Here is a 22,518-nt window from a genome sequence, read left to right on the forward strand (position 1 = left end):
CAAACAGCAATTTTAGGGATATGTGCAAAATGTTCAATAGGATTATGAAAAAAGAAGATACAGTACATCATAAAAATGACTCCTATCAAATAACGTTGTGGACACAAAACCATGTGAAAAAAAAATGTTGATTTAGTTTCATTTAAACAATTATCACGCACACTATTTGTGCCGAAATCACGTACATCCAATGAAAAAAAGGCATTGAATGAAAATAACTGATTTTAAGAGAAATTTTACAGAGAGTTTCATTACTCTGCTACATTTTCATAATGACACCAAAGACACTTTATAGTGATATTGACCCAGTCGTTCTTCTGGTTTCCAGGTGGTGGATGTCAATGAGAATTTGTACGCACCATACTTTCCCGACTTCGCCGTGAGAGGCTCGGTGAAGGAGAACTCCCGGGCTGGCACCAGCGTGCTGGCGGTGGCTGCCAAGGACGATGACAAGGGAAAAGATGGCACCTTGAAGTATTCCATCCAGGGCGGCAGCGGGTTGGGCGCCTTCATCATCGACGAAGACACAGGTTTGATGCACCAAACCCAATTAACATCCAATACAAGTCATGTGCTTCGCGGCAGATGTTTCCATTTATTCGTAATTGGTCTCCTATTAAACTCCTGTTGTGTTTTGGAATTCAGCAGCTGTGAGATACAAGGAATCAAACGATGCATTGTTACTCGGATTATATGAGCGGGACAAAAGTATCCGGACGGGCATTTGTACAGCATTTGGGAGGATAGTCACTGATAGTATTCAGTGGCGTTGTTCTTCAACACCAAAAATCCAAGTATGGTTTTATGGATCTATCTGTGTGCACTGGAACACACAAATGGGCCTTCCCCAAGCTCTTCCCACAAAGTCGGATACGCACAATTATTTCACAGATCATGAAAGGCTCAAGTCAAACTAACTACCTACCTCTTTGGTACATCAAAAATGTTAATGGGTCAATGTGACCCGCTCCATGTTTAATATGAAATAAAATGATCGAGTCAGTCATTATTGGAAAGGGTCAGAAATGGAAGCAATACATTTAATGTGACAGTTGATAGTTTTATACGGTATTAATTTGTTTTTATATTTTATATTTTAAAAATTCAAATTTGGGATGAAACACATATCTGTGCTTTTTGTTTGTTTATTAAAGTGTATGCATGTGTGGAAGATTAATATAGAAAATAATTTAAATTTGAATCAGGTCAATTTGACCTGCAGCGTAACAGCAGAGTCGGTAATGTTTGCTTCTCAGCAACAACATTAATATTTCTGGGTCAATTTGACCCGAGCATTTTTATTTATCCAAAAATGTCATCCATTTATCCATCCATTTTCTGTACCGCTTCTCCTCACTAGGGTCACGGGCGTGCTGGAGCCTATCCCAGCTATCTTCACGCAAGAGGCGGGGTACACCCCGAACTGGTTGCCAGCCAATCACAGGGCACAATTAAACAAATAACCATTTCTACACACACCTATGGGCAATTTACAGTTTTCAATTAACCTATCATGCATTTTTTTGGGATGTGGGAGGAAACCGGAGTAAAGCCACGCAGACACAGGGAGAACATGCAAACTCAACACAGGTGGGGCTTTGAACGCCAGTCCTCAGAACTGTGAGGCAGATTTGCTAACCAGTCATGCACCGTGCCGCCCCAAAAATGTCAGATACAAAAATAAGTGTATATCTCAACTTCATTTCCTGTATGTGCAATTTTCATTGTAGATAAAAAAGAAGTGGGTCAATTTGACCCACAACATAATGTTTGTTTCGTAGCAACAGCAAAAATCTTCCTGGGTCAATTTCACTTAGGGACATTATCCAGAATTGTCAGAAATGAAAAAACTAAAGAAAACATAAGACTGTGCCAATACCCAATAGTTAAGATTCGATTCATACTGTATTTACATTTCTGAACCACGGTTCGATACACAATTTGATTTTTTATAAATGAATTAATATAAATAATCCATCCATCCATCCATTTTCTGAGCTGCTCCTCCTCACTCAGGCGTGCTGGAGCCTATCCCAGCTGTCATCGGGCAGGAGGCAGGGTACACCCTGAACTGGTTGCCAGCCAATCGCAGGGCACATACAAACAAACAACCATTCACACTCACAGTCACAGTCACAGTCACACCTACGGGCAATTTTGAGTCTCCAATTCATGCATGCACCGGAGTGCCCGGAGAAATCCCACGCAGGCACGGGGAGAACATGCAAACTCCACGCAGGCGGGGCCGGGGATTGAACCCTGGTCCTCAGAACTGTGAGGCAGACGCTCTAACCAGTCGTCCACCGTGCCGCCGCAAATAATACAGTATTTTTATAAATACATTAATATAATAAATATAGTAATATTTCTGTAATATTTATGATATTAATGTATTTATAAAAATATTTGTGTTATATTATGTTGTATTATACTGTATCAGCAATTATATTCACGCTCGGCTTACGTAATTAAGAATTATAAGAATAATATTATTAATTATATTGAGTTTGTCACTGTGAGTTCATATGGCTGTATTTGGATTGAAGTTTTATGTTTTATTATCCATTTCAAATACAGTTTGTGAAATGTAAATATTAATGCACTTATTAAGCCAAGCACAAGTTCCATACAGAAAAAAAAGTGGGTCTACAAGAGGTTTAAAAGGTGTCTCTCAATACTTTCTTGTCCTTATAATGAAGCCAGGTGATGAGGGTGACGTCAGAGGCGTCGAGTTGCTTGCTTGGGAGATCATTATTTTAATGAAGGCAACATGGCAGCAGTACTGGCAGGGCCTGGGAGTGTGCCCTGCAACTGATCGCCAACTCGGATAGAGCCTTTCCTGTATCCGTGTAACTCTGTGTCGTCTAACAAAACAAAAAATGCCAAAAGGTGTTTGCGCAGTGCGATGGTGTCACTCTCCGCATACGGTGTTGACATTTGCTATACACGACCTCAGTCGGCACGTGTGGATTAGATGAAATCCCGGGCTTTCCCACTGACCGACCGCTGAAAATGCCACGCATGTCTGCACATTCCATATTTGCATGAAAGTTGAGTGTGCAGTAACGTGCACTTTGCTATCAGAGTTCATTTTATTTTCTGTCAGCTCTCGCTGCAATAAATTACATTTCCTTGTCTGTCTTTGTGATGTGCAAATATGAAAATATCAAAAATGTTACCTTCACCTTTTCACTGTATGACATGATTCTACTGTGGTGGAGATGTCTCAGCCTTGATCCACAACGCTACACAATATATAGTAACAATATGAAACACGGTACGATACACAAAATATAAACACAAGATACAATCCATGAGAAACAGAATATGGCGCACCTTATAATAATTCTGATGATCTATGATATGATACGATAAGTTTCAGTATGATCCAATGCGGTAACATTCGACTTATATGATACGACATGCGATACAATACAATAGGATAGGATTCGATAAATCACAATGACTAGAGCATTACAATGCGATATTATATGATGCGAAACGATACACTATACACTACATATTCAACATAATACGAAATGATGTGATATGACGCATCACAATATGACGTTTCTGTACGATACAAGACTTTATCTTTCTATATTATTTAATACGATGCGATATATACTATATGTACTGGACGTTGTGATATGATACAATGGAATTGCATTCGATATGTCATGACATGTTGCAATGCATTACAATAAGATACGGTTTGGTAAAATATATAATCCGATACATTGTGCTTCAGTATTATACACAAGATTCAATATGATATGACATAATGTAATAATAATACAATCTGATGATTCGACATAATGCGATATGATGAGCTATGACGTGTCAGGATATGATCTGGTACAAAATGAAAAGATTCAATACAGCACGATACGATATGCTGCACAAGATATGATACACACGAAACAATACCGTGCGATACAATATGATCTGCTACTATATTACACCATATGATATGATATGTGACAGGATAGGATGCAATCTACAATGCGATACAATATACAATACAATATGATACAGGCTACAATACACATTATATAAAAGATTATTTATGATGTGGTACGATACATTACGATATTGTATGTTCAATAAGAAAAAATTTGATACAATCCAATATAATAAGATTTGATGTGATAGGAATATGACGCAATATGATTGAACATTATACAATGCAATACAGTATAATACAATACATTTTATGACGTATACGATATACGATATGACACACAATAGGATGATATACAAAATACACACGATAAAAAAAGAGACAACATGAATACGAGAAACATAAAACGTGACATGATTCGTTACAATATTACACCATATGGTAATGTCATGATAAGGTATGATACAATGTGATACACGATACAGATGATACATGATATCAGATATGATAGGATGTGATATGACACAATATGACAAAAAATAGCTATTTAATAAAATGTACAATTTGATCAAATATACAATGATTCAAGATATGATACATGCTATGTAAAAATCTAATATGATTAAATACAGTATGATACAATACAATATAACAATTTGATGTGATAGGGCACGATCTGCTATAATCTACCGTGATCTACAAAGCACAATATAAAATGACACACACTACGATACACAATGTACAATTAATGATAAACAATTAACTGCAGTAAGATACGATACAACACTTTATCACATTATATGATGACATACGATACAAAGTTATCTGCACTAATGAAAGGCCTTCACAGGTCCAGTAATACACACATATCTACAGTTTTATTTATACTTGTGTAATATACACTTAGCGCCGCTCTCATTTTGACACTTGCCCAAGGTCAAGGAGAACTTTATTATCCCCGCGGGGGGAATTTTGTTGGAGCAGCCGCACAGCACAGAGCCATCAAACAACCTCACACAACCACAAATAAAATCAAATAATACATAGCTAGCTCGGTGCAATTGATTGGTTTGCCTCCTCACGTAAAACTAGCAGCCGTAAGCGAGCTTCGTGTCGGTGAAATGATCACAATCATCGTGAATAAAATCAAGCCTGGCAGGGACGGTAAGCAGCTTCTCTCATCTTGTGCGCTCGTCAGTGTCCACTGAAGGCCCATATTGACCTTTAACTAGGCTAATTAGTATTGATTGGCCAGTCAGAGGAGAACGATCAATTGACAGTCACATACAAGGCCTGTTGGCTCTAGTCCGCATTCTCTTTATGCCCACCCTCGTTGTACTGTATGCACATTGTATACTCGAATGATGCAACGTTAGATACAGTTGAGGAGCCTTATCAGGTCCAATACAAAAATGAGGAATGCTCAGTTTTGAGAGGTGCGAAACACCAACACCTCCCTACCAAAGCACGTGAAGTCTTTAAGTGCATGTTATGCCTTATTTTACATGAATATTTATTACCTTGAAGCAGACCGCATAGCTTTATTCTGAGCCTGCCTTTGTCTTTTCTTAAATGCAAAAACATTTGTATAAATTCTCATATTGAGCCTCATTATATGCCGCAGTGAGCCGAAATATAAAGTTGCTTTTGAAGTTAAAGATGTTTCCACCGATGCAATGCCCTGCAGTAATGTGTAACGATAGACAGCTCCATTAGGTACCTTAACATTACAAAGTCAGCGAGGCGCAAAGCTAGCTGGAGGTGAGGCCAAGATTATTCCGGGGTGGGTCCGAGCGAGCGCCCGTCGGAGCAGAAAGTGAAAGAAGATTGCAGGGGAGTGCGGGAAAAAAAAGACACCTTATTACATTTTTTTTTTTTACGACTGTTTGACATATTTCATAGCCATTGCCCAACTTTATCTCGAAAGGACACGGTCGGCAGTAGTTAATGTCAACACTCCCAGGAGAGATACTGTATTGTCTCGTTGTTTATTTATTTCAGACAGGCTTTTGAAGTTTGCCTTTTAAGTTAACGTTCAGTATATCAACGTGACACATGGAAATCATGCAGAACAAAACAAATCAGGATGCTAAGCTAATGTAGCGTTGAGATCGCACAGCCCACTACAATGGTAAGCAGTAAAGCCCTTAGCGCTCTATTTACTATTATAAACATTCAAAGGCAAAAAAGCATTAAGGCTCATTCAAATGGTGAAAGCTGGAGCACCTAGTTAGCATCGTGAGCTTAGTTGGCTTAGGGCCGGTACACACATAAAGACAATGGACCTGATTCTTCTCGATATTGGGGTCCGAAACAGGTCGGGGCCGACAGTCTCAAAGGGGACATATTTGGCCAAACCAACTTTTTCTAATATTTGGGATGTAATATTGTCTGTATGGTCCCTCAGTAAAAATATGAATTAAAATCGTCTACGCAATTTCCCAGTTCCAAACGTTTTTCTGCCAAGAGGCCTGAAATCAGGTCAGTTGAATGTCTCGACCTTGTCTATGTAGCTAGCAAAGATCTCCGCCGTCCCCTTCCGCTCTCGAGCCAGCGATGTCAACATAACAAACACGTGTGCTCTCACAGGTGGGTGTTCTACACGGAAGCAACCAATCAGAGAAAAGGTGCCAGTCTTAGACAAATATGGACAAAGTGGATACGAAACTCGGTCAAACAGAAGTAGCTGTCAGAGGGGCCTTTTCTGGACACTCGTACGACATAACAAAAAGTGTTTTTTTTCAAATGAAATTGACTTCGTCCATGTTAGAGAGTCACTCTATGGAGGTCTAAATAGCCAAAGTATGGGACCTTTAAATAATGAACATGTTCAATATTTACGACAAAACCCCCGTTTGTGCCGCCACCCAACAGGATGCCGCCCTGGGCAGCTCCCCCCATGGCCCGTATCAGAAACCGCCGCTGGTTGCAAGGTTTTCAGTTTTGTTTCAAATAAGTTAACAAGTTTGACGTACAGCTGATAGCCAGAGGTTGAGCTGCACTATGTTTGTTTACAGATTAGTTAGCATGTCTGCACTGAGTTCATCCATTGATGCTTGTTGAACATAGCTTTTTTTTTTTTTTTTTTTTAAACTTGTACATTCCCAGAACGATTTGGTCAAATTTGGACTTTTTTACGATGTAGACTTGAATGCTTATGTGGTTAAAAAAAAAAAAAAAAAACTCCTTTTCATTCTGCTGTTACGTTGCGGAGGTATCGATTGAAAGCAAATAGCACATCCCTCTCTTCCTCCTCGGCGTCTGCTCACGTCGAGGCAATTTCCCAGAGTATTTGCACCTTTTTCCCCCTTGTGGAAAGGCCGGCCTTATCGTTCCCCTTTGGAGATGACTCACTCCTCCCATGTGTGTGCAATGCAAAGATCTTCCTCTCGTCTATCAGTAATAAGCCACGTCCTTGCCGCTCTTAAACCACTGGGCAACGAGAAAATTGATATTCACATCATCTGGTGTCTCTCGCTCCTCCGCATTAGTGAGCTGTTTTAATGTGCTCCGAGATTGGTCACGGAACATGTTCTTGGGAAATATGATGCGTGACGGATGGACACCTTTTGAGATGTAGGGAGAGGGGAATGCATGTGGCGACACCTCAGTTTGGTGTGGAGTGTGTTGTTTATGGTGAAAATGAAGGTTGTCAAGTCACATTTGTATGAAATTGGCACTGTGCTCTTTTAACAGTTCAAAGAGCTTTTTGAAAAAACCCGTGTGTGTGTTTCTTTCCCCCACACCACCTCGCCTCCCTCTCGACAGAGACGGACGGATGCACTCTGAAAGGGACAAAGTCAAGGACGAGCTCACAAGAGCGCGTCGCCGCCGCAGACAAGAACACTCTTTAAACATAGCAAGAATCTGCAAATAATTGACATCCCCCTCAAAGGGGTTTTGTAATTGCACATAAATGCCAAAAAAAGGGCAGCAAAACACTCCAAACGGAGAGGATTATAAAGCATCAACACCATGGATCTAGCATGTACCAAACCGTGAACCCATGGTACATAAATAAATGTATTCAGTAGTTTAATTATTCAACATAAGTAAATACCTTCATTTGAGGCTCATCGATAGTAGAGTGGTGCCTTGAGATGCGAGTTTAAATTTTCCATGACCACACTCGTAACGCAAAACATCACAAATCATCTTTCCCCATTGAAATGAATGGAAATGTCATTAATCCCCCCCAAAAAAATTTTTTTAATGTTCTTTTAATATGAAAAATATCACTCTATAATACTGTAATTTATAAAAACATACTGAAATTACACAATTAAATAGAATGTAAAGAACTAAAGAGTTTTTGCCACATTTTGTGCTTCAATTAAATGCACTTTGTGATGCTCCTTCTTGTCCTACTTGTCCAATTAGGGGCAGTATAATCCAGACCTAGCGATACATGCAAAGTAGTTTTTCACAACTGACTCAGTAAGCTACAATAACATTAGTCGTTTTTGGCAAAGGATAAAAAAAACTTTCACCTTCAGTTTCACTTTGCTGTGCATGAGGTGCTTTCAAAGACCGCTAACAAAGCAGGACATCTCAAAGGCAAACGAAAAAACACTATAATTCGATTAAATTTTTCCATCTAATATTTTATTGTTAATTATTTTTGAACATGAAAAGATGTCGAGAAGTTTACTAAAAAGTCTTCCTTCTTCTATGGCATAAACTTTGTGTCACTAATAGCTATTGAAAACACTAAAATGCATTTAGAGTGTTGAAGAATGGGGCCCATTTTAAAGGTCCAGTATTGTGGCTATTTAGACTTCCAAAGAGTGACTCTCGAACATGGACTGAGTATAAAAGTATCAATTTCATTAAAAAAAAAAAACACCTCGGTTTTGTCATACGATTGTCCAGAAAAGGCCCCCTTTTTTTTTTACTTCTGTTAGACCCAGTTTTGTAACCGCTTTGTCCATATTTGGCTAAGGTACGCCCCCTTTCCTCTGATTGGTTGCTTCAGTCTCGAAGACCCACTTTTATGTTTGTTATGTTGACAGCGCTGGCTCGGGAGCGGAAAGGGAAGGCGGAGCTCTTCTCTAATGACGTAGATAAGCTTGAGAAATTCAAATGACCTAATTTCAGGCCGCTTGGCAGAAAAATGTCCGGAACTCAGGAATGCATGGGCGATTTTAACTCATATTTCACATGTTCACTGATCCATAGAGACAATATTACAAAACTAGAAAAAGTTGGTTTGGCAAATCATGTCCCCTTTAAATGGCGAATATAATCAATTGTAATTAATGCAAAAGATATTAGTTATTAAGTAAGTCGACTCATAATTTTTCATCAACCGCTTGCGCAAAATTGTATTTTGTGCTGAATTCATTGCATTTGAGTGTTTGAAATACATTTTCATCCAATTAAAATGCTCCCAGAATATAGTTAATAGATTCAAATACATAATAATGACAAAGACATTTTGGACATTTCGATGATGAATAATTCAGATTGCGGGGGAATTAAGGGCTCCGTGCAACTTTTGAGTGAACGATTAATTAACTGGAATCAGACTCGGACCTCAACAATCCTCAATTGGATCCGCATCGGAGACACAAACCTCCTTGCATATGAATGTATTTCAATGCTAAAAGTTATGAATTATTCGTAGAGAAAGTAAGGAAAATGCGATGTTAATGGATTTTACAGAAGTGCACTGACATTCCCTGCGTTTCCCTTTCACCCCTGCCTAAAATTCTCTGTCAAGTTTTTTGGGACTCATCCAAGTTGTTTTTGGTTCAGCCTGCTACTAAAAAACAAGACAGCTATTGTAATGGATGCTTACATTCCTTGGGGGAGTCCATCAGGAGGTGCATCTAAATACTTTTGTCTACACTAGCCTTTGCAAAGGCTGTCAGTCAGTGGACTTGAATTCAATGCAGTCTGGCATGGAGAACAGAGCAGACAGTCCATTAAGGGGTCAAACCAAAGCTGTCAGCTCCTCATCTTACTTGGGGCCACTGACACATCGTGTGTGTGCGTGTGCTTGTGCGTGTGTGCGTGTGTGTGCATGTGTTTGTGACTTTATTGGTGTTGGCACAAAAGTGGCAGCAAGCGAGGGGCGAGCCATGATTGGCTAAAGAGCTGAAGGTGACCACGGAGGCGCCGCTAATGGCCGTGAATATCACTGCAGCCGCCAGTGTCAAGGGATTTTCATGGGCAAATAAATGCAAAGCCAAATAAAATGTATCATTAAAGTGAAGGTGAAATAATTCATTCGAATGAGAAATGCAAAATATTGAAACTGTCTATTCATTAACTGAAATGTAAAAAAAGAAGAATGTGAGAACATTAAATAATACATGTACTGAATTAGTAATATAATGCTGGTTGTCAAAATCGCTGCAATCACTGAGGATTTTATATCTTGCCCTGTATTTATGTTGTATTTCTTATGGGAATTGCTCAAGTGATTACATGCTAATCACATGCTTGAATTTCAAAAGCAAGTGTCCTGAATGAGCTGAAAGATTTGATGTTGGAATGGTTTGAATCGGGCGCGAAACATGGAAGGAGGAGGTGAATATGTCAAATGGACATTTTTGTGTGAAAATGTGGAATAAAAAAAAATAAAAAAAGTGGGAGTTTGGGTAAAATGCGTCCTGAGATGTCCTAAATCGGTAGAATATTTTGAAGTTGGAATGGTTTGAATCGGTTGAAAAATGTGGAAGGATTAGGTTAAAATTGTAACATTTCTGCATTATTTTGGGGAATTTTGTCTTGGAAGATGTGGAGTGCGGGAAAAAGTGAGAATTTGGGGAATGTGAAAAAAAAGTTCCATAGATATCCGGAATGAGCTAACAGTTTTAATTAGGAATAGATCTAATCAGTTGAGAAATGTGGACGGATTCGATATATTCGTAAAATGTCTCCATTCATTTGAGATTTTAAATGTGAAAATGTTCAATTCTAAGAAAGTGAAAATGTGAGAAATTCCAATATGTCACAAATGAGCCGAACATTTTGAAATCGGAATCGCTTGAATAATGGGTGAATAAGTAAAGAAATACGGAACGATGAGCTCAATTTGGAAAATGTCTCCATGAAAGTTTTGCTCTTCAGCAATCACATATTTATATATTTTATTGATCTAACACAAATGCAAAACAGTGTCAAATTTACATTATACAAACATAATGCCAGTTAAATAGATAACTGAAATGTGACATAATTAAAATTAGAAATAATTAAATAGTCCTTACTTTATTTATTTTATTATAATAAAATACTTTATTTCAGGAGCAATTTCATATATCTCACATTTTTTCAACCAACAAAAAGTGGCAGCGAGTCGTGATTGGCCGGTAGCGCTAAAGGTGACAACAGCGGCGCCCCTAATGGCCATGAATGTCACTGCAATTACAATAACAATTGCAGTGACATATATAAAATTTAAACAATTTTATTTACTGCTTTGTTTTTTACTGACTCTGACTGAAATTTACTGTTTCTGATCGGTGAGGGTGGGGGCTACCAGTTTGCGTCTTTTGGGAAATGACACTCATATTGTTTCCCACACACACTCAGACACATACACCTGATTGTTATATGTTCCCGCTGCTATTAATATGTCCTCCTTCTCACAGGGGTGATTTACACCGCAGGCATCCTGGACTGCGAGAGCAAGGATTCCTATTGGCTCACGGTGTACGCCACAGACAGAGAGGTCACGCCGCTGTCGGCCTCCGTGGAGGTCTTCATCCAGGTAGGATGCACACGCTCTGCATGACAATGGGAGCCTTCGCATTCGGGCTGCACTCTTTATGTATGGATATATTGCACACTCACTGGCCACAACATTACAGTACAACAGCAAGACATTCATGAAAAAATTCATTCATTCACCTCGACATGGTGAAGTACATAGCAACAAGGTGCCTAACCAGGTACTTTATACGTACAGCGGTGCCTTGAGATACAAGTTTAATTTGTTCTGTGACCACGCTCGTATCTCAAACCATCTAATTCATATTGAAATGAATGGAAATGCTATTAATGCGTTCCAGCATTCCGGAAGAACAACAAAAATTGATGTAATGTGTATTTTAATCAGGAACCATAGCGCTCTATATTATTGTACTCTATCTCTCTCTCTCTATATATATATATATAAAGTAATGACACACAATGAGACAGAATGTAGAGAATTATACAGTTTGTGCATCATGATTTGACACTGCAATCCAATTAATTGTGCTGATCCTTCTGGTGTGCCTGCCTTGGCCACCGGGAGGCAGAATAATATTTCAATCATAAAGACACAAACAAAGAAGAATAGTACCGTATTTTCACGTATTTTCTCCAAAATGGACGGGGCGCCTTATAATGCGGCGCGCCTTATGTGTGCACCGAGTTCCAAAATCTGTAAATGTTGTTGTGTGACTTTCATGAGCGCTCCGCTTGACTGACTGGGAGCATTTCCTGCTGACATGCTGCTTATATAGAGGAAGGCAGACGTGACTGAGGACGCTAAAGACACGCCCCTAGTAGGTATATCGTTCCGGTATGCGCATCGGTTTGGCTAAGGACCCCCGAAAATGGCACCTACGAAGAGACACGCTTACGAAGCACAGTTTAAACTGAAAGCATTAGTTACGTCGAGGAACATGGGAATCGAGCAGCCGCGAGAGAATTCAAGATCAACGAATCCATGGCTCGCAAGTGGAGGAAGCAGGAAAACGAGCTTCGCCAAGTCAAGAAGACGAAGCTGAGTTTCCGCGGAAACGAGGCGAGGTGGCCCGAGTTGGAAGAGCAACTCGAGCAATGGATTAATAAGCAAAGAACAGCCGGGAGAAGCGTCTCTACAGTCACCATTCGACTGAGGGCAATGACGCTTGCAGAAGAAATGAAAATCGAACATTTTCAAGGAGGTCCGTCTTGGTGATTTCGTTTTATGAAACGGCGCCATCTATCCATCCGGGCAAGGACTACCGTGGCGCAGCAACGTCCGGCGGATTACAAGGAAAAGCTGGACATCTTCCGCTCCTACTGCAGTAAAAAGATTGCCGACAAACACATCCAGCCCAACCACATCACCAACATGGACGAGGTGCCGCTCACTTTTGCTCACTTTCGCTCACTTTCGACATCCCGGTGAACCACACTGTAGAGAAGAAGGGGACCACCGCGGTACCGATACGCACAACGGGGCTCGAGAAGTCGGCTTTTTCTGTTGTGCTTGGTTGCCATGGTAATGGACAGAAACTGCCACCTATGGTGATTTTTAAGAGGAAGACGCTGCCTAAAGAAATGTTTCCAGCCGAAGTCATCATTAAGGCCAATCAAAAGGGCTGGATGGACAAGGAGAAAATGAGTGTGGCTGAGTGAGGTGTACGTAAAGAGACCGGATGTTTTTTTCCACGCGTCACCGTCCCTGTTGATCTGTGACTCCATGCGCGCCCATTTCACAGCCGCTGTGAGAAACCAAGTGCAACTAAGACTGGGAGGCAACGGCGGGCGAGTTACGCCACCATATGTGAATGGATTCTGGATGCTTGGGCTAAGGTATCTGCTTTGACTGTTGTCCGAGCTTTCGCGAAAACCGGCATCATTGCTGAACAGCCCCCCGGCAACGAGACTGACTCTGACAATGACGAGAGGGAACCCGGCGTGTTTGATGGAGAACTTGCCCAGCTGTTCATTTCAGATACAGAAGATGAGGACTTTGATGGATTAGTAGATGAGGATTGATAAAAAAAATAACGTGAGTACATTGTTAAATACTTCAATAAAGTACAACCAAACTCCGTTTTGTTCCTGCTGCCTAAACATTGTTTTAGCGTGCATGCATGTTTTAAGCTAGCGTATGTTTAACCATGCCTGCTCCCAATAATACTTATGTATGTGTTCAATACAGAAATAGACCCCGTAACTGAGACTGCGCCTTTTAATACGGTGCGCCTTATGGTCGTGAAAATACGGTACATCCTCTACTACTACTGTAAGTGTGTGTGTGTCTGTATGTTTGTGTATATATGAGTATCTGTGTATATTTGCATATGTTTGTATGTATACATGTACATGTGTAACAGTATGTGTATACACATGCGTAAGTGTATGTACAGTATAAGGGTTTATATGTTGAGCTCAACCATAAGAACATCTGCATATGTATATAGAGGGTTGTGTTTTGTTTTGTTTTCCTTTCTTTTGGGATACACTATATGAATAACCTACTATTGTATTAACATGGTTTAAGTAAAAAATTTGAAAAAAAACTATGTACAATATTCTTTTTCCATTCATGGAGATAAAAATTCACTAATACAAGAGCTGTATTAAAATATGACCTTTGAAAATATAAACATCGGTGTCAAAATAAAATAAAAAAATAAAATATGAAAACAAAAAATAATACATTGTGTAATAATAACAAAAAATCTGCTCATAGAGGTACAAAAATAGATCTAAACCAGCTGCTGTATAAAAAAAAATTTCTTTGACAATATTATAATTGGCAATAAATATTAACCAACTACTATTTAATATTATTCAGAATAATACAAAAAAAGGAAAACATTGTATAAATAAATGAAAGTAGTGAAACACATTCTTTTTAAAATTGTTTTGCTCATGTAGATAGTAGAAAAGTCATCAAAATACACCACAGTATGGTGTGCTGAATGAGAGTGTCAATCAAAACGAATCTATTTTTTCAAGTAATAATAAAAAATGTTTTCCTTATTTTTTTTATTAATTTGAAAAATGGAATCATTTTCCTAGTTTAGTAATTCTTGATAGAGTATCGGATGTAAACTGAAATCCAACAAGAATAAAAATCACAGAAAACTTTGTTTTATATCAATTGTATTATAAATAATTTCTTTCCATTTTTTGTATTCTCCTAATTTTAAAATATAATATTTTAACAAATGTTTATTATAAGTAGTATTAGTATTGCATATCATTAGAGTGGGCAGGTGTATCTAACAGAACGGTCATAAAAAAAACACTATCAATATTTGTCCATTTCATCAGGTGGAGGACGTGAACGACAACGCGCCGCTCACCTCGGACCCCATCTACCACCCGTCGGTGATGGAGAACTCGCCCAAGGACGTGTCGGTCATCCGCATCCAGGCGCAGGACCCCGACCTCACCGCGACGCCCAGCCGCCTCAGCTACCGCATCAGCGCCGGAAACCCGCAGAACTTCTTCTACGTCAACCCAAAGACAGGTCAAATACATTTATATTACAATATTACATCATAGATCGTGATAGATAGACAGAGTGAATATAAAAAGTCTACACACCCCTATTCAAAGGCCAAGTTTTTGTGATATACATAAAAAAATGAGACCAAGATGAATCATTTCAAAGCTTTTTCTACCGTCTATGTGATCTATAACATGTACAATAAAAAAAAACATGAAATGAAATCTTTTTGATTGGGAACTGGTTGCACAAGTGTGCACATCCCATTATACAGTAATTGAAGATATGGTTGTACCAATCACATTCAAACTCATGTTAAATGGGAGTCAGTGCCTCTGGTGAACCCCAAATAAAGTTCTGATCTGAGGGCCACTGTTCAAATCCCCCCCCCCGTGTGGGGTTTGCATGTTCTCCCCGTGCCTGCATGGTTTTTCTCCGGACACTCCGGTTTCCTCCCACATCCCAAAAACATGCAGGGTCGGTTGATTGAAGGCTCTAAATTGCCCTGAGGTGTGAATGTGTGCGCGAATGGTTGTTTGTTTATATGTGCCCTGCGATTGGCTGGCGACCAGTTCAGGGTGTACCCCGCCTCCCGCCCTCAGATAGCTGGGATAAGGCTCCAGCACGTCCGCGACCCTAGTGAGGAGAAGTGGAACGGAAGATGAATGAATGAATTAATTAATTAATAATTACTTATTTAATGGTGTTGACACCACAGAATGTAATCTGTCAAAGTCCCTCCATCACGGAGGTGGTGGGTGGGATCAGCGATCTGATTGGTCAGCAGGGAGCAAACACAAGCACACAAATAGTCTGATCCAGGGTCAAACTGTTACTGCCATGAAAACCTGAACTGAACAGGGAAGATTTTAAATCATATTTGAACACTTTTGATTAACATACAGAAGTTAATATTAGTCTGCATGTGGTGTGGTGTGGTTTGCCACAGGGGTTGGACTCCCCCCTGCCCCCCGTCTGAGCACCGTCTGTGTTGTTGGTGCTGTTATCTCTTGCTCATTCCCGTCCGTATCGACGTCCCTGTCTCCTGATAAATGGACTTATACTGCATCCAGCGCCGCCTCCCGAGCAGGATCATATTAAAGCGGCGGATTGATATGATAGGCGTGTTATCATTGCGCGATGGGACTTTTGTGTGTGTCAGGAGTCCTGGAACTTTCCGTGTGTCCTGGGCCTAACTGATTGATGTGCGCCGTTCGACCCCCACATTTTGATTTGTTGTGTGTGTGTGTGTGTGTGTGTGTAGCCAAGCACAACATAAGATTGAAGCGCTGCTCTTTGCTTTAGGAGCACTGACAATCCCCCCACCCTCCACTACCACCCCAAAACCACTTATAACCCCCGCCACCTCCACTCCAACTCCCACTCATCCTCCTCCTCCTCGTTTTTTTCCTCGGCGGGGGAGCAAACACAAGAGATGAGTGTTGACACAAGGTCGAAGACAAGGGGAAAAGCTCCCATGTTTGTCCTCCCCAGATGCGCGAGATTTTTTTTTTTTTTTAAATGGACCGTCCAACTACTTTGTATAGAGAGATTCATGTCACAAAATGTTGTGGTACAAAAAGGAATTATTGTAATGATAGTGTGTTTGTGGAGTGATTGTTCAATGTGTGTGTGTCACCTTTGTAGTATTCGTTGTGTGTGAGACGGCGTGAGAACAGGCGTGTGACTGTTGCAAGAGTTGTGTATGTATGTGTGTGTGTGTGTGACTGAAACATGCACATTTCCACCTCATAACACCCAAAAATACAGGCGCACGCACAGAATGCTACTAATCCTTGTGCCTTAATTCCGCTGCCATTAAGTAAATGAATCGACTTTCATTATAGTGTGACGTTATTTAGCCTGCATGTATTAATTACTGACACGTTTGTATGCATATTCATGAAAACAAAGACACTACTAAATACGTCTAAAAGTGAAGGAAGGGTCAATGTAGTGTAAACTGACTTGATTACATTTTTGTTGGTGGTTTTGAAGTACATTTTATACTTAGTATACGTGTACGCCATTAGAATCCTAACGTGTCCTCACACTGCTGCAACATTGCTGCAGTTAAGTCTAACATGTATCATTTTAGTTATGTAGTTCAGTGGCCACTGCATTACAGAACCACCAGATCCATTAGAGGTGCTTTTTCTCACTAGTATTTCTTTTATGTTCAAAATGTGAATATTATAATATGCAAATGTGAAATTATTGCATTTGAAAAAAACTTGCCATATTAAACTCATTTTCCTTAGTGTTTGACGTCCTGTTCCTGTCGGTTGGGGGTGTGGTTCCATATGCTAATTTCTTCCGTAGGGCAGTAGTCGCGCTCTACGAACTGCCTTGCAACAAGCAAGAGTGTGTGTGTGTGTGACGGGTTTAAGAGCAGGCATGTGTATCTTTGTATAGGGTTTGTTGTGGGTGCAGCTATGTGTGAAGGTAAGTGTGTGTAGTGCATGTTATCAGCTTTGTGTACATAAGTGTGTTTGTGTGTGTGTGTGTGTTTTAGTGCTGCATAGGTGTTTGTTGAGTCTATGATGATATACTGTAGGTGTGTATAGATCTTTGTGTCGAATTTGTTGTGTGTGAAGGTTTTTTGTCTTACTGTATATCAAGTGTGTGTTGTGATAATGTAAGTGTATGTGTATACTTTGTGTTTTTGCATGTGTGATTGTGACTGTAATACTATTAATAAACATATTTATATTTATATTAAAGGGCTCCGTGGGTCAGTTATGACTGCGTCCACACACAAGCAATTCTGTTAAAAAAAAAAAAAATAACATTTTAATTTCACTCAAGAACAACAGTGAGCCCCTGTTTATCGCAGGTTATACGTTTCAAACCCACCCACAATCGGTGAAATCGATATATGGAGACCATCCATCCATCCATTTTCTGAGCCGCTTCTCCTCAGTAGGGTCGCGGGCGTGCTGGAGCCTATCCCAGCTATCATCGGGCAGGAGGCGGGGTACAACCTGAACTGGTTGCCAGCCAATCGCAGGGCACATAGAAACAAACAACCATTCGCACTCACATTCACACCTACGGGCAATTTAGAGTTGTCCATTAACCCAGCATGCATGTTTTTGGGATGTGGGAGGAAACCGGAGTGCCCGGTTAAAACCCCCGCAGGCACAGGGAGAACATGCAAACTCCACACAGGCAGGGCCGGGGATTGAACCCCGGTCCTCAGAACTGTGAGGCAGGCGCTCTAACCAGTCTTCCCCCGTGCCGCATATGGAGACCATATAATTATTTTTTTTCATAGTTTTACCTCTCCGCACGCTATTAACACTATCAAACTTATTAAAACATACTTAAACTTATTAAAACATACATTTTAAAATATTCTTTAGTGCCTGTGCTCACTTTGTTGCTGTCAAGGAAAGGAAAAAAAGACTTGTGCTTCCACAGTTCTCCAAATAAAAGGCAAAGCATGCTTACTTCAAGCTGTTTATTTGTCACCTCCAGTTGAAGTTTACTGTAAAACTGACACTTAAAACAAGATAATAAAATATTGAATATTTAAACATAAAATGTCCAAACAATGTAATAATGAAAGCCCCTTAGCTTAATGCTGACATATACTCTGGATCCACGATGCTAGCCGATCCTATTTGTTTCACGTCAAAGAGGGAAACCGCTAATAGTAAAAATCTGTGAAAAATGGATGCCGCCCCTAAAAGGCTTTGTCATTGCCTATAGATGTCACTAGATGGCAACAAAGCAATACTGTTATGGATGAGTTTTTCAGCGATTAACAAAGGATAGGTTCCCCCAAAAAAGATGTGAATAGGTGAATTCGCTAATGCTAAACTGTTATGGAAAATGCCACAGACAGGATAACGGAAATTAGCATCTGTGATTATAAAACTTCAAACAACAGCTACTTTAAAACACACAGAGCAGCAACACATACAAATTGCAGACAGATATACTGTCTAGTGTATTTTCTCTGCGCAGTGGGAACAATGACTTCTCCTGGAGTACCTCAGAGCTGCCCGTCATGTTAGAGCACAACATGGTTTTACACTAAAGGCTCTCAACTCAAAATTCGCACTTACCTGTATCCTGTGAAAACCCATAAAATTGATTGCTTAACATTCTGCGAAAGTTGACAGAGTATTATACTTTCTCTCTTCTGTCTTATGGCTGCCAGGCTTGATCACCACGACGGCGCGGAAGCTGGACCGAGAGCACCAGTCGGAACACTTCCTGGAGGTAACGTATGACCGGCGCGGTGGCTCAGGGGTCCACTGGTTTGTTTATCTTTGGGAGCCACCTGCCACGCCGCTAACAGAGCAGACTGGCTCGAGGACAAGCCAGACACCAAGCCCCTCAAGGCCCTTCCGAGACGCTGATGAATGCCTGCGGGTTGGGGCTGCGGGCGTGGGGATTTCTTAAATGTAATCGTTCATCATTGGTTATCTCCTTGGCTCGGGCTGGCCAGGACTTTGTGTGTGAGTGAGTAAGTGTTAGATAAGTGCAGTCACTTGACGTCCGGATAGCGCCACGATTAGCATTAACTCAACTCGCGCTCCATGCAGATGAAGCGGATAATCGCAGCGTCTCCACTTCACAGGGAAAACGTCATCCCTGTCGAGACTTTGCACGCAACTTATTAACCGCAGCATTGAAAAGAAATAACACCCCTGAGTGACCCCCTCCGAGATGTTTATCTGTCACCTAACGATGTCACAGCGTCTGGACACGTTGAGAGGACACAGGGGAAGACAATAAAATCATGTACACTCACTTCATTAGGTAGGCAATTTAATGAGATCCAATACAAGAGCTGGAGCAATAATTCTGCATCGCAAAGATAACTTTAGATCATTTTGTACAGCCAGGAATGTTTTAAAAATCCAGCCCCAGGAGCCCATTTCACGTAGCAACTTGAAATTTGGTAGATATGTCCATCATAATTTTAACCATAAAAAAAGTCTCAATTAGCTATGCCCAAAAGACTCGAAAAGTCTGGGGAACATGGCGGTGCAGAGCACGGTGCTGAAGTTTGATGACTCACCATCACCATCAAACCCAAAAATTGTATTTTTTTGTGGGGGGAAATTCAGCACATGAAGCCAGTTTAACTTAGGAACATGAAATTTGGTAGGCATGTCAATCATGAGTTGACACATAAAAAAAGTCTAAAAACCATGCCTGAAAAGACTGAGAAAGACAGAAATTTTTTCATCATTGCATTTTGGAAGAAAAACCATGGCAGCGAAGTTAAATGACTTGCCATAAAACACGAATATGCAAAAGAAAATTCAGCCCCGGAAGCTACTTTCCTTTAGGAACACAAAATTTGGTTATTTTGTCTGTCACTGGTAGACCCTCAAAAAAGTCCGAAGTAGCCATGCCCCCCAGCATCTCAGAAACGTTTGGGCATCTCAGCCATTTCTAGGGGTCCTTCAAAATTGAACCTGTTCGATTGATATTGTCCAATTGCTACCAAATTTGATCCACACATACGAAACAGATTAGTGATGTAAAATTGTGCAACATTTGAGTTTTTGTCTTTATGGCCAGAGCATGGCAGCAAAGTTTGAGGACTCACTGTTGAAACTCACTAGACTCACTAGTTTGTGAAAATAGAGCCCTCAGTGCCAGTTTTGCCGAGCAACATGTAATTTGACATCAATTTCTATCATGAGTTGAGCCACAAAAAAAGTTTCAAGTAGCTCTACTTGGAAATGCACTGGAAGTCTTTCATTTTAAATTGAAGTGGCCATTTTATGCACATTTTTCAGGGGTCCTTCAAAAGTAAACTTATCCTAGAGGTTTGGTCTGATTACCAACAAATCTGTAACACTAAACGGTGAAACATTTGAGTTTCCGTCATTGCGTGTTGGCAGAGCATGGCTGCGAAGTTTGATGACTCGCCATAAAATACGAACAGGGAGGCAGGCATTTCTGTTTGAAATGGCACCAAAGTTTGATGACTCAGCATCAAACTTGTATTATTAATTCAGCCCCTGAAGCTACTTTCACTGAGCAACATGAAATTGAGTAGGCTTGTCTATTATTAGTAGACCCCAAAAAATGTCTCAGGGAACTCATGCTTAAAAAGACACAGGAAGTCAGCCATTCTGGTTTGAAAAGCCAGTAAAGTTTGATAACTTGACAGTCAATGTTTTGTTTTTGAAATTTAGCCCCCAAAGCTAGTTTCCCTTAGGCGCATAAAATTTGGGAGCCATGTCAATCATGTCTATCAAAAAACTTTACGGAAATCATGCTCGAAAGGATACAGGAAATCTGCCAGTTTGATATGAAGCGGACACATAAAGGCTCATTTTGGTCAAAAGACAAACTCGCCCTCGAGATGCTCTGACTTCCTTCAAACTCTGCATGCTCACTTGAAAGTGGATGTAAATAGACAGTCGGAAGTGGGCTCTCCATTTAAGACCTGCTGTGTGAGTACTGGTGTGTGCGACTTTGCCCGGCACAGAGTGTAATTAAGAGTCCAGTCAGCAGTCAGGCAGCTCGCGCTAGTGATGTGATCCAATCGATGAGACCTTTGCCTCCACCGCAGGCCTCGCTAATACAAAGAGATTTCCCATGAGCTCGACTCCTCACCGCTGCCAATGCGTGTCCGCTAAAAGCGCACAAAAACATTTCACATCCACGCAGCCGTGTCGGTTTCCTAGGTGACGGTCATCGATGGGCCGGTGATCACCCGCCAGTCCACCGTGTGGGTCATGGTCCACGTGGAGGACCAGAACGACAACCCGCCTGTCTTCCCGGAGGTCACCTACCGCATCCGGCTGCCCGAGCGCGACCGCAACCGTCGCGGCGAGTCCGTCTACCGTGTCTTTGCACACGACCGCGACCTGGGCGCCAACGCCAACGTCAGCTACAGCATCGTGGACGGCAACCAGGACGAGACGTTCAGCCTGGACCCACGCACCGCCATGGTGGTGTCCAGGAAGGCGGTGGCGGCCGGCAGCTACCACATCCTCACGGTAGGTTGGACTTGCTTTTTGGGCCATTTTTCATCAGGCATAAATCCATATTTTATCATCCCAATGCATTTTTATGAGTTGGCAAAGATAAATTTGATAACCCGCCGATGGAATTGCTTTTATATTTGAGTTTGCTTGCTCTCAATCACGTCAACACAAAGCTGGTTTGGGGCTTTCATATACAAACAAATGTCATCGTAATAAATGACTCGCTTTTCTTCTTTTCAGACCACTTTACTGCAGACATTAGCTTTACATTTTCTTTGATTGGTCAATGCCATGTTGAGTCTGAAAAAGAAACGAGTCTAGTCAGTGGAGCGCAGACCTCCGCCAAGGCACATCTACGCATTTTGCATCAATTTTGGTCTCAGGAGTTTTGAGAAGTTATTCAAAGATGAAATTTTGGTATGAAGCATCCATTTTAGCCTCATTAAATGCAATAAATCAGTACATCCTGGTAGAATCCA

The 22,518-nt window shown here is 40.7% G+C and overlaps 1 protein-coding gene across 1 annotated transcript in view; it reads left to right on the forward strand.

Annotated features, from left to right (window-relative positions):
- LOC133416369 (protocadherin Fat 3) overlaps nt 1–22,518 on the forward strand; it is a 78,918-nt gene that overhangs the window by 5,123 nt on the left and 51,277 nt on the right. Inside the window, exons 3-7 of the mRNA XM_061703220.1 lie at nt 329–530; nt 11,506–11,624; nt 14,897–15,095; nt 19,243–19,304; nt 21,737–22,051. Coding sequence (XP_061559204.1) covers nt 329–530; nt 11,506–11,624; nt 14,897–15,095; nt 19,243–19,304; nt 21,737–22,051 — 897 coding nt within the window. The remainder of the gene's footprint in view (nt 1–328; nt 531–11,505; nt 11,625–14,896; nt 15,096–19,242; nt 19,305–21,736; nt 22,052–22,518) is intronic.

Source organism: Phycodurus eques, chromosome 17, assembly GCF_024500275.1.
Source record: "Phycodurus eques isolate BA_2022a chromosome 17, UOR_Pequ_1.1, whole genome shotgun sequence".
Classification (NCBI taxonomy): Eukaryota; Metazoa; Chordata; class Actinopteri; order Syngnathiformes; family Syngnathidae; genus Phycodurus; species Phycodurus eques.